Source organism: Sinocyclocheilus rhinocerous, unplaced genomic scaffold (assembly GCF_001515625.1).
Source record: "Sinocyclocheilus rhinocerous isolate Xijiao unplaced genomic scaffold, SAMN03320098_v1.1 scaffold1294, whole genome shotgun sequence".
Taxonomy (NCBI): Eukaryota; Metazoa; Chordata; class Actinopteri; order Cypriniformes; family Cyprinidae; genus Sinocyclocheilus; species Sinocyclocheilus rhinocerous.
The window spans coordinates 2,769,962-2,782,946 of NW_015656157.1; the positions used below are offsets into that span (position 1 = coordinate 2,769,962).

Consider the following 12,985-nt stretch of genomic DNA (forward strand, 5'->3'; position numbering starts at 1 on the left):
TTGTTTCTAAAGTTTATCCACAGAGAAAAGACCGAGCGTGCACATGGTTGCCAGGTTGACAAAGATAAGTAACACATTTAGCAGATATTTCCGTATTGAGCAAGCGTGAAGCTCTGTTTCGGGGATTACGTCTCTTTATATCAGGCAACCCAGTTGTGTTCCTCTGCGGCCAGATTAAACCTTGTTATAGCCTATATATTATGCTCTATTCATTCTTTTTTAGCACTTTTCTGCTCAATTTTAAACACTGTTCTTGTATTCAAATTAAGCGCGGTCCACTGCTGCACACGTGCCACAATATCGATACAGGGCCAGCTTTAATAATTCATAATTAACTACATCATAAAGTACATGTTTTTGTCTTACCCCAAACCAATATGGCCTATAATAATTATTGCTATTTTAGAGTTGTCAGGAAGGATTTCCCAGGAAACGGCGTACTTTCATCATTAGTCTGTGCGTGTTTATGTCATATCAGTAAATAAAGGCAAGTAGGTCAGGCGATTGGTATATGGAAGGTGGACGGGGTCAAAAGTCTTTGAACGGAACGCATTAAATTTGACCTAGTCAAAATGCACTGTTTGGCCACATTAACATGACAACGTGCACAGCAGCCAATGAAATTGCTGTGTTTTAGACTCTATTTGCTTATGTGATGCGTGGGTATATTGGTAAATATGTTTACAAACATCAGACTTCATGTTTATTCATGGAAGATGTTGTAATGGTACACTGGTATGCTTGTATGCAAACATCACACGTTATATTTGCTCATGAGGGATAAATCGAGAGGTAAATCTACTTTAAAAAGTATTAGGCTACATGTTCGAACACAGCCAGAATGTGCGCGTTGAGAGATATGTTCAAATTAGTTTGCTTAACATGGTAAAATTGTTCGTCTTTACACATACTAAAGAAACACGGCAAAAACTGACGCCTTAACACGGCCAGAATGCCGCGTTAACGTGGACGAACAGTGCATGTAGACACGGTCAAATTTCACACATTCCGTTTAAAGACATTTGGCCCCATCAGCCCTTCATATTTTTATTCACAGTGGAATTAGTTTGAAGCCACAACAACTAAACCGCATACTGAAAAGAGTTTGCAAGCAAAAAGGGAAAGCGACAGTACCCATAATAAATCATGAATCAACATAATTTGCATAGCATCACATCTGCTGTGCATTGACTAGGTTCACAATATAATGTTTAATTTCAAAACCAGTTCCACTTGCCTATAAATAGTTTTGCCATCTTATTTTGTAATGCTGAAGTAGGCTATTTTCTGTGAATGTGCGAGACTTCTGATTCATTAGGTAAATGACTAGAAGAATAACAATGTGCAGTATACGGTAAAACTTTGACCTACATCCTAGTTTGTTTACAATTACCACAATACATTAAATACTACGATACAAAATAACAGTTTGCAATATCAAGCAGCAAAATCCGCTGTTTTGTAAAGATATAAATAACTGGAATAGAATGACACCGGAAGCCTTGCACATTCAAGTTACAAATGCCCGTGTCCGCTTTTACGTTAAAAATAAGGTGCATAGTTTGCACCTTTATCTGATATGAATAGCAATCGTTATGTCTGATGGTTGAGTTGCCAAACTTTAAACGTTATTTTAAAACAACTGATTTCAACGAGTCAAAACAACAACAGTGTATAAGCTATTTACTTGCTCATAAGAAATATTTTTCGGATATCCGTATTTCTTTATTGTTAAAAGTTTTCATGTCGCTATTCACATTCGCACTGATAAGCCATAAGATTCATCCATGGAGACGAATAACAACTCACGTAATTATCATAACAACGTTCCTCCTCAAATAACTTGCAGTTTTATGCTTCAACCACTAGATGTTACATACTATTACACACATAGTATAGCTTTAACTATAGCCCTTTTTAATACTGAAGGATAAGTCTAGTCATGTTTACAAATATTTGGAAACAATATGGATCTTACCTGCATGCGGTCCCATGAGAGCTGGATGGGAGTTGGAGCTGACAGAACCGGTTGAGCCCAGCCTGTTACACAAAGGTTTGTAGGACGGAGTCCGATGGGAACCTAGGTTTGGATTGGAGGAGCTGCTGTAGCCGTTTTCGGTACTTGCACCCATCACTTCTGAAGGCAGGAGCGAAGGAGCCTGTAATTGGATTTACAGCATTACTTTAGACATGTGTTTCAGATAATCATATGTGTGTGGTTCATTTTTGATTCTACTAACATAATAGCGCTGGCGAGCGATGGAGAGGTCCATGCCATCGTGATATTTCTCCGTTCCCGTTGTCACGCTGTCTTCCTGATTAAGCTCCGAACTATCCAACCCCAATCCTTTCCTTCTCAAAGTCTGGAGTGCTCAGAGAGTAAGAGGATGGAAAAGAGGAGAAAAGAGAGAATGGTATGACATTGGGGTGAAGGAGAGAAAATTGGACCAGGACATGACTTTGGCTAAATTTGAACCTCCATCTCTCATATGAGCACCACAGCTCAATATGACATGATACTCAGCTCTTCTAATGAGAAAAAATATATAAAGAGAGAAAGAAGTCTATTATGCTCACCTAGGGCTGCATTTATTTGATCAAAAATACAGTAAAAATAGTAATATTGTGAAATATTATTATAATTTTAAATATGTGTTTTCTATGTTATTATATTATAAAATGCAATTTATTCCTGTGATGCTAAGCTGAATTTTCAGCATCATTACTCCAGTCTTCAGTGTCACATGATCCTTCAAGAATTATAATATGCTGATATGATGCTCAAGAAACAATTTTTTTATTATCAATGTTGAAAACAGTTGTGCTGCTTAATATTTTTGTGTAAATTGTGCTAATTTTTTTAGGACTCTTTGATGAATAGAAAGTTCAGAAGAACAGCATTTATTTTGGGGGAAAAAACCACAGCTCAATATGACATGATACTCAGCTCTTCTAATGAGAAAAAATATATAAAGAGAGAAAGAAGTCTATTATGCTCACCTAGGGCTGCATTTATTTGATCAAAAATACAGTAAAAATAGTAATATTGTGAAATATTATTATAATTTTAAATATGTGTTTTCTATGTTATTATATTATAAAATGCAATTTATTCCTGTGATGCTAAGCTGAATTTTCAGCATCATTACTCCAGTCTTCAGTGTCACATGATCCTTCAAGAATTATAATATGCTGATATGATGCTCAAGAAACAATTTTTTTATTATCAATGTTGAAAACAGTTGTGCTGCTTAATATTTTTGTGTAAATTGTGCTAATTTTTTTAGGACTCTTTGATGAATAGAAAGTTCAGAAGAACAGCATTTATTTTGGGGGAAAAAAACTTGTGGCATTTTAAATGTCTTTGGTGTCACTTTTGGTCAATTTAATGCAAAACGCAAAACTATTTCTTTCAAATAAAATCTTACTGATCCCAAACGTTTGAATGGTACTATATATTATTATTATATTTCTTTATAATTATTAAATGAGAAAATGATGCTAAATAAATCATTTTCATTAATGGTCTGTTTTTTGTTTTTTTTGTCCTGTACTTCCAAATATACAGGCATATCTAATTGATGTCCAAATTGATGTCTAATTGATCTAATTGATGTCCAAATCTTCTCCTGCTTCATTTGCAATTACAAACTAGTTGTGGGACTTTGTTTGGTTATGTTTCAATTATATCAAGCACAGTAAAAGCATAGTGGTAGCTCATCTGATTTGGTGATGCTAATAATTAACACATTTCAGAAGGGAGAGTTTTGGCATGTACCTCCAGTATGTCAGTGTTTGTACGGCTCTCGTGAGGCTCACTGTATTCGGTGTACTTTAACAGCACTTTGTCCATATCGGTGCTGGCATACTGGAAAAGACGGTTAGTGCTGTTGAAGATGATGAGAGCAATCTCGCAATCGCACAACACGCTCAGCTCGTAGGCCTTTTTCATCAGACCAAATTTGCGCTTGGTAAATGTCACCTTGAAGAAGAGAACAAACCACAGGACTATTGTTACAGAAACTTCTGATAGATGCTACAAACTAAGCTATCATGGTTTGACATCTCACGCTGTTTTCTTTTAAAGTCTTTTTTTGGACATATGTCTTCTTCGCCTCATAGCAAAGCCCATGTTTCACACCTTAAGATCTTTTGCCCTGGATTAAAATATCACATTCTGATGTAGAGCAAAAGCTACCGTCTACCATTGATTTCCGTGTGAGAATGGCAAAGGTGTGAAAACCTTACATAATTTAGTCCTAATGGTCTGAAAAGAAAGAAAGCCCCATTTTTTTTCGTCAAATAAATACGGAGATAGGCTATAGATATATAGATTAACATACAACATGAAATCAAAATTAATAGAAACATTATTTATGGTTTTATTATGCAAAAATGTTCGGTACAACTGGGGAAAAAATCCTAATGTTTTAGAATTTAAAAAATGATAATCAAAATTGTATAATTTTTTCAGTCTCCAAAACAACTTTTAATTGTGGGTGGAATCAAAAAAAAAAAATCACTGGTAATAAAACAGGATAACATCCACCAATCATATCCTAATTGTTGAAATCAAACTCGCCCTACATTATTTCCTATCAAATATTCAGTTTGACACACAAAAAAATGTCATATTATAGAAACAAAAATTTTTCTGATGTCATTTCATGTTGAATTTAAGCAGCATATGAAATGAAACAAGTACAAACCTGTCTATTCCGCTGGTCAAGAATCCGAGAGATCTGTATTTTCTTCCGCCCCATGATGCTTTGTGTTCGGAGCGGGTTTTCCCTAAATCAGCTGAAAGACAGAATGAAAAATTTAATTTATTAGCAGAAAGTGTGGCGTTTTTTTTTACATTTTTAAACAAAATGTAAACAAAAGTTTACATTAATAATTTACAGAAAGTAACAGCATAATATAAAATAAGAATAATACAATAAATAACAAAATATTTAAATATAATATAATATAATAATACAATAAAGAAATATATCCATGTGCACAACAGTTCACAATTCATTGGCACTCATTTTGCTGCAGTAACATCAGTATATGGATTGCTTTTGCAAATATATTGAGAACTACTCATGGGTGATGTGTTCAGCCAATACCAATTACCAGCCCAACTTCCCAACCACGAATTATGGTAAGTTTGTGTACTTATACCCTCCAGAGGATCAGCTAGGAGTAAAGTTAGCCCGGGCGCACAGGCTAACACCCCCACAGTCTGGGTTATCCCAACACAAACACAGGGCATGGGTTAAAAATATGTCATCTCCATTTAAAGGTAGAGTAAAGTTAGCTTTAGCATTACAACCGCACTTAAAATAATAGTGTGATACGATGAAGGGAAAGTTCCTATCCACCCCCTGTTCTCCCATGAGCGAAATGAACACCAACAGTTGATTTTGGGGGTTTTGTTATGTAAAGTTTCCAGGTTGAGGGTCATCAGTCAGTGGAAACTGAAAAGTTTTAACCAGTTGGAGAACAGGAGTGATGCATTTCACAGATCTAGAAGGAGGCTGGTCAAATGCTAGTGGCTAAAGCTAACACTTTGTTTTAATCTGTTCTCAAATAACATTACAATTCTCCACTCAGCACATCTGCTTTGCTATTTTCATGCACATTTGATAGTGAAGTCACACTAGAATGACTATTTTTAAAGCTAAATTACCAGTAGCTAACATTTTTGTAAGTTACAGCATTGTAGCTAGAATCTGCTAAGCTGTTAGCTGCATTTAACTACATTGAGATTCTAGCAGCTGACATAAAAAGCAAAAAACCCGAAGTAGAAAATATCTTCATGTTTCTAAACAAGAATGACACTCAGTTGATGTCGATAAGAACCACAATCCATTGGACATAGCAAAAAATCAAGACCTCTAGTATGTACGCTAAGCTTGTAGCTTCATTTGACTTTACAACTTCACATAGGGCTATAAATCAGTGAAATACAATCATAAATTTGGCTTTGCTAACGTATTTGGTATCAATCCCACTGGGAAATGTCTTTCAGATCTACCCCTGCTGTTAGCATAGTGGCTAACGACTCATGTAAAAGCCCCGGGACTTAAGCTATGCTTTTTTTCTCTCTCATATTAGGCATGTGTAACCTCGTCTATTTTTAAAATCTTAAAGCCAGTGGTTTACGGAGAGAGTGATGCTGTTCCCACGATCCATGAGTGCCCATTGCCCTCACACCCACCCCTTGGCACAGACGGACAAGTGGAGGAATCCTTGTTTTGTGCCATTATAACCATATAAAGAGAATATCAGTATGATATTCTCCGTACACACACACACACACCTAAAAGGCTTGACAGGTGGCCTGCATCACTGTTGGGCAGTTGATCATGAGATATAAATGTAATGTGAGGAAGTGAGAAGCATTTGTGACAAGATTGCTATCACCAAACAATGTGTCGGGCTAAGTTTAATGTTCCTCAAATTTGTGAATGCTTTTGCTCGCAAACCAATGCGACTATAAGCATCATCATTACAATGTTTTGATGTTGTTTTGAGCTTTAACTCAGGTTTTGGGAGAATAATCAACAAACTGATTTTTGATACTATAGTAGACACAACCACAGACAGAAACATCCTGTCCAACACACTGGACAATTCATAACTATTTTACGTTTTGACGAATTTGTGTGATCTCATTGGTAACATATTGATTGTGGCGTGATTAGAACTAGCGAGCAAATGAAAGACCCAGTTTTTCCACAGAAAAAACACACTCTTATAGCAATTTGAAGCTATTTTAAGTTTGGGCGAATTGCTCACAAATTCGTATAATCTCATTTGTGCATTTTCATAAATCTACTTATGCCCCACTGACGGTTAGGTCGAGAGGTGGACCTTCACACTTACTTTTTTCTAAAAATATAATATTTTTCTATGAATCAAATCATTCATTGAATCATTCATGGAAAAAGTACAGATATAGAATATATATATATATATTTTTTTTTTTTATAGTATATTTGAATACATTCCATCTCAATATTTTAACAGAGGCAACTTTTGTCCAAAATCCAGTACTTGGGTTTCAGCAATGCTATTTATGCCAAAAGAAATTATTTAGAGAAAAAAGAAAACACATTTATTTTACAAATTTAAATAGCTTGCACACAATTAAATAGTGATAAAATGTTCAAAAATGATGCTACTCAACTTACTTCCTTTAAACTAGCTAATGCATACAGCAAAAAAAAGATGTAGTATGCAATAATGCAACTATTGCACCTCTGGATCCTGTCTGCCCTCAGTGTACATTCAGCTTCCTGTGAGATTTTCCCAGAGGCCAGACAGTGGAAAAGAATACACACAAACAGTGGCAATGGTACGCTGACGGGCTCCTGCAGAGCAGCACTCGCTCTGGGGCCGGAGGGACTAATTGCTGGGTCCCTCATGGGGGCAAAGCCATCAGAGGTCCAACAACAAACACCTTTGTCGAGACTAGTCAAAGCTGTTTGGGCAGGGGAATGAAAATAAATGAGCTTTAGAACACTAGAGCAAATAATTATTGGTAATAGCCGTCCAAACTGTTTCAAAACCATATGCAACTGGCACCTGTAGAGTACAGACAGTTCAGCTGTTGGTGGCTGAAGCTAATGGTTGCTATGTGCGTGTGTCGGTGGGATGAGAAACCTGTGTGCGCCAAAAATAGCAAGTAAGATTTGTATTTGCATACCAAATGACAAGAGCAAACGGTCTAAGAAGCTCAAGAAGCAAAAGCATATGCTTTCGAAATGATTATGGCACAACATTATCGTTTGTTTATGGTGCAGTAAATGCACATCAGGTAGATAAATTTCTAAATACGCATGGGTTCTGCATTTTGCAAAATGCAACATGGTCCCTGGGGCTTAAATTTACATCCTGGTGTAAGAACGTCCGTTAGATTACAGATATGTGTTTTGTGGTGGATTTCACCCTTTAGTTGACCTCTGTAAACTGTGGCAAAGCATGCAACTGCAAAGCTGGGATTGATTCGGGGAGTGCGTATATTGAACAAATGTACATTTGGAATGCAATATAAGTGGATTTGGACAATAAATAAATAAAGAATTAGCAAACTCAATAAATATAATTGGGTATCCCTGGTATAATCATTTTGAAATAACACGGAAACTGTATATCTGCACTAAACCTGTAAATCTGTTGAGAAACAAAGTGCTAACAACACTTTGTGTAATAAATAATGCGTTCTGCATTCGTTTCTCACGTTCTCAAGGTAACACATTGATGGTGGCTTGATTAGAACTAGTGAACGAACGAAAGGCCTAATCTTCTATGCTTCAATTGTATATATTTATTGAACTATTATATTATTTAGCAAAATGTATTTATATTTCATTATTATTATTATGTATAAATATTATTAATTGTAATATAATATTTGTATTTATAAATGGCAAAATAATGAATACTCTTATCACTACTATTAATACATTATTAGAATGAATACAATATTATTTTAATATGTAGATAGAGCTATGATATTATTGTGCAATACCCATTATATGTGTATTTTATTTATTGTATGTGTATATATATATATATATAAAATATTATGTGTGTGTGTGTATCAAAATATATTATATATGAATATATAAAATTAATATATTATATTATATTATATATAGAGCTATGATACTTTTTGCAATACCCATTTATATTTTATTTTTTTGTGTATGTATTATACATGTATGTATGTATGTATATTTATACAAATACTATATTATAATTAATTAAGTAATATTATATATAGATCTACTATATATAGTTGAAGAATATCAAAAGAAAAGTTGAAAGAATATCTCCTCTACCATGGTCACCCGTGCAAGACTAAATGCTGCCCAAATCCTTAACCATCAAGAGGTCACATCTCATTTGATTTTAATATTCATTTACTTAACATGTTAAGGCTACACTGATCATGTGTCATTTAATTTAACTATACTTTATAGCTAAACACTTAAACAGTTTTATACTTCAAAAAAAAAAAAAAAAAAAAGATCTTACCTGGTTTTGACAAATAACCAGTCGGTTGAGTCGTTAAGAACAGTATCACCAGTCTGCAAAAGAAGATGAATCAGCTGAATGGACGAGTTGGTTGAGTTCACATCACCTGGTGATCGTATGGCGCTTTTGACATCAGCGCATCTCCAGCTGTTCATACTGTAGCAGCATCACTCGGAGAACTCCACGCCCCCTCAGCGTTTCCATTGGCTGAAAACGACGCCAATCAACTCCAGCTGTTCCTATAGCAGCAGCATCAGGCAGAAAATGCCACGCCCCTGAGGCGTTCCCATTGGCTGAAAGAGACGCCAATCATTTCCGCCTATTCACACCATCAGCAGCAGCGCCTACTTTAGAGTTTTGCTCCCGCCTGTGTCGAGTTTTATTGGCTGCAAAAGACGCCATTACTTTTACTATCTGTCATTCCCTGAATAAAAAAATCTCCTCAGATACTTTAAATACACACTTAATTATTTAGCGTACAAGGGTTATAGTTTAATGAAGTAGTTGAAGTGAAATAGCGAAAAGAGAAAGATTAAGAACATTGTCCTTTTTATGTTAAGCACATTAAACGCTGAATATTACCGTGATGAAGTTATTAAACCAGTTTGAGTCACCTATTAAAATTAATTACGCAACAGAGACACGACAATATTAATCCAGGATGAACTGAAGAAACTGAACTGAAAAAGCCTTAATATTCTGAGTTAGAAAGGCATTTATTAATTCATTAATTAATTTATTATTATTATTAAATGTATTATTTTGTTTAATTACAATGTAACATAATAACATATAAGAACTTTGTTATGTGCTGGCAGGAGTTTCAACCTTTAAGGTCCAAAGCTAGAGTCTCAGAGCAAAACTTTATAATAACGTTTATTAAAAAAAGATTATTAGATAGAAAGGCAGAAATAAATGTATATGTAGAAACGTCAGGAAAAAGTTATGAAACTTGTAGTCTCTATTATTCTTATAAATCTTTATCCACTGGAGTATACAGACCCCTAATTTTCGGACTGTCAAATGTGCTTCATATTTCAAGGGGAAATAAATAAATGTAAACTGTTAAAATATACAGTATAGTAAAAATAGGTTTTCATCGTAAAAAAAATAATTTCTTTATTACAGATTTGCATGAACAAAATGCATAAAATTCTAAATACATATCTTATTCTATAAGATATCTTACTTTTTTCTATTCACTATCATTATTTTTTACAACATGTAACCACCTCAAAATATGTATTCAAATCACTATAAAACTAATAACACATTCACAATTTCAAACACGGCACAGAACTTCATTCATCTCAACAGAGGCCATTTTAGCTAGTTTCTATTTTTGTAATTTATCTTAGCAGAGTCTTATGAACCCACAGACTTCTTCCCGTAAAAAAGTGACAATGAGATGCACAAGAGAAATCTACTTCACTTGCTGTAAAGAGGTTAACAATATCTCTCACTCACACAGTGGCTTTAGTTCCCCTCTGAGAGTTTAATCTGCATGTCATCTGATGCAAGAATCAGCAACTTTGTGTCATGCACCTGAGAGTCCCTCGGCATCTCTCCTGCAGGAAGCTCAGTGTGTTCAGATTCCCTCCAGTCCGGAAGGAACAAACATAAACATTGATTTTAAGGCAAGACACCACAGGTGAAAAAAAAGTGAAAAAAGTGACGTGATGTGGCCAAGTATGGTGACCCATTCTAGGAATTAGTGCTCTGCATTTATCCACACAGCAGTGAACACACACACAGCAGTGAACACACACCCGGAGCAGTGGGCAGCCATTTTTGCTGCAGCGCCCGGGGAGCAGTTGGGGGTTCGGTGCCTTGCTCAAGGGTAAAAATTTAACTTTTAACTAACAGATCACCCCAGATGATTAATCACAGTACATTAAGACAACTGTTTTGTACTACAAGTATTCAGAAATGTTACATTTAAATGAGGCAAATGAGGAATTTTGTAATTGAATATGCACTTGCATACATTTCCAGAAGAGAAAACTAGGCACTATATAAAGACAGGTTCAAAATTCTTGTTTCATTTTGTTGACATACTAAAGGTTTTCTTAGATATCTCTTATTATCACTCCATAAATCAGAAAATACCAAAGCAAAACCCAAAATCCCAAATTGACAAATTTTGCCTATACACTCTTAAAAATAAAGGTGCTTCAAAAGGTTCTTCAAGCGATGCCATAGAAGAACCATTTTTGGTTCCGCAAAGAACCATTTAGTCAAAGGTTCTTTAAAGAACCATCTCTTTCTTACCTTTTTATAATCTGAAGAACCTTCTTTCGACACAAAGAACCTTTTGTGAAACAGAAAGGTTCTTCAGATGTTAAAGGTTCTTTATGGAACCATTTAGACAAAAAGGTTCTTCTATGGCATCGTGAAGCACCTTTATTTTTAAGAGTGTAGTGTCTTGCCTTAAAAGGCATTCTGAATATTCCATATAATTTCGGAAGAAAATAAAGAATTATTTTAAGGTTAGAGAGGGTTAGTTTTTTTTTATTTAATTTAATTTATTTTAATAATTAAAAGTCTGGCTATTAAGTCTTTATTGTTATTTTATGTAATTCAATGTAATACTAGAAGCTTCTGTAACTGAACTCAAATGTCCAAAAAAAGCTCTTTCTGATTATGAAATGCAATAGGTGAGAAAGTTAGATACAGAATCATAATTTTAAGACTGTCATATCACTATATTAATTTCTCAGTTCTTCAAAGCATCATTATATGCATAAAACTAATGAATACGTTTTTTTGTGGAACTTTAAAATGTTCTCCTCTTAAATAAAGATTCTTTAAAGATAAAGATTCTTTGGCATTGATAGTTCCATTATAGAAACCGTTAACATCCATCATTACACAAAAGGTTCTTTATAGTCAAAAAAGATTCTTTAGATTATTAAAATGTTCTTCATACTAAGAAAAATACTGTTATTTTAAGAAATGTTCACTGAAAGATTCTTTGAGGAACCCAAAATGGTTCTTCCCTTTTGGCACCTTTATTTTTAAGAGTGTAGCCTAAATACTTTTTCAGGTTCTACCTGGAACCTTTATGTGTATAATAATTTTATAGCGATTAATATAATTACTACTCTACATAACTGGGTCTCATATCAAATAATGCAAACTCTGGAAAGTGTCAAGTGTCAAATTATTTATTTTTTTCCCTGAAACTTCTCACTTCTGCTTTTGACAACATCAGTGGCCTGAAGTTTTTGTACATGTGGTGAGTCTCTCGGAATCAGAAATAGCCTCTCTGGTCAGCGTTCATGTTTAGGCGATTTTTCAGGCGATGTTTTTTTTAGTGTCAGGCTTATCGCGTTCAGCACAGCGGCAGACCTTGCGTTCCCATCAGCCCATTCTGAGCAAAAAAACACAAAACAAAAAAAAACCCACCTGCACATTCAGGGTTAAGGTAACAAGAAATGTTTCACCTTTATGTAAATAAGCTTAAATATGATGCATATAACATATACATGGCCGTACCCAGGCTTTGAAAATTAGTGAGGGGGGGGTGTAAAAGAATTGTGCTATAATAACCCCTACAAATACAACTCATTATATACACTATAAACACTTTAAAGGAGACAGACATGTAGATGTTTGTGAAAGATGTTTTCTCTTTTTTGTTTCGGAGGAATGATTATTTTGAAACCATACCCTATTGATTGCATCAAAATTTGTAAATACTTTACAATATTTAAGGGTGGATAATTTGATCAGTTTATTGCAACAATACATAACTACAATAACTTTGTCTAGTGCTCTTATTAAAGTTTATAGCATGATTTGTGAAAATGTAACTATACTGAATGACATAGCATAGACTTCTTCATGGCTAGTTTTTGCGTATTTCATTTCATTCTGTAACCTACTTGTTCTACAGATCTGTGTGCAGTAGTGTTAAATGCTACTGTTTTTGACAGCGTTGATAACGTTT

At 34.6% G+C, this 12,985-nt stretch overlaps 1 protein-coding gene across 1 annotated transcript in view; it reads right to left on the minus strand.

The window, feature by feature from the left end:
• The window catches only part of LOC107719669 (myocyte-specific enhancer factor 2B-like), a 13,366-nt gene extending 4,223 nt beyond the window's left edge, over positions 1–9,143 (minus strand). Inside the window, exons 1-5 of the mRNA XM_016527154.1 lie at positions 9,034–9,143; positions 4,710–4,791; positions 3,779–3,982; positions 2,241–2,363; positions 1,979–2,159 (exon numbers count right to left, since the gene is read on the minus strand). Of these exons, the coding sequence (XP_016382640.1) occupies positions 1,979–2,159; positions 2,241–2,363; positions 3,779–3,982; positions 4,710–4,763 (562 nt within the window). The 5' untranslated portion in view covers positions 4,764–4,791; positions 9,034–9,143. The remainder of the gene's footprint in view (positions 1–1,978; positions 2,160–2,240; positions 2,364–3,778; positions 3,983–4,709; positions 4,792–9,033) is intronic.
• Between the last annotated feature and the right edge of the window lie 3,842 nt (positions 9,144–12,985).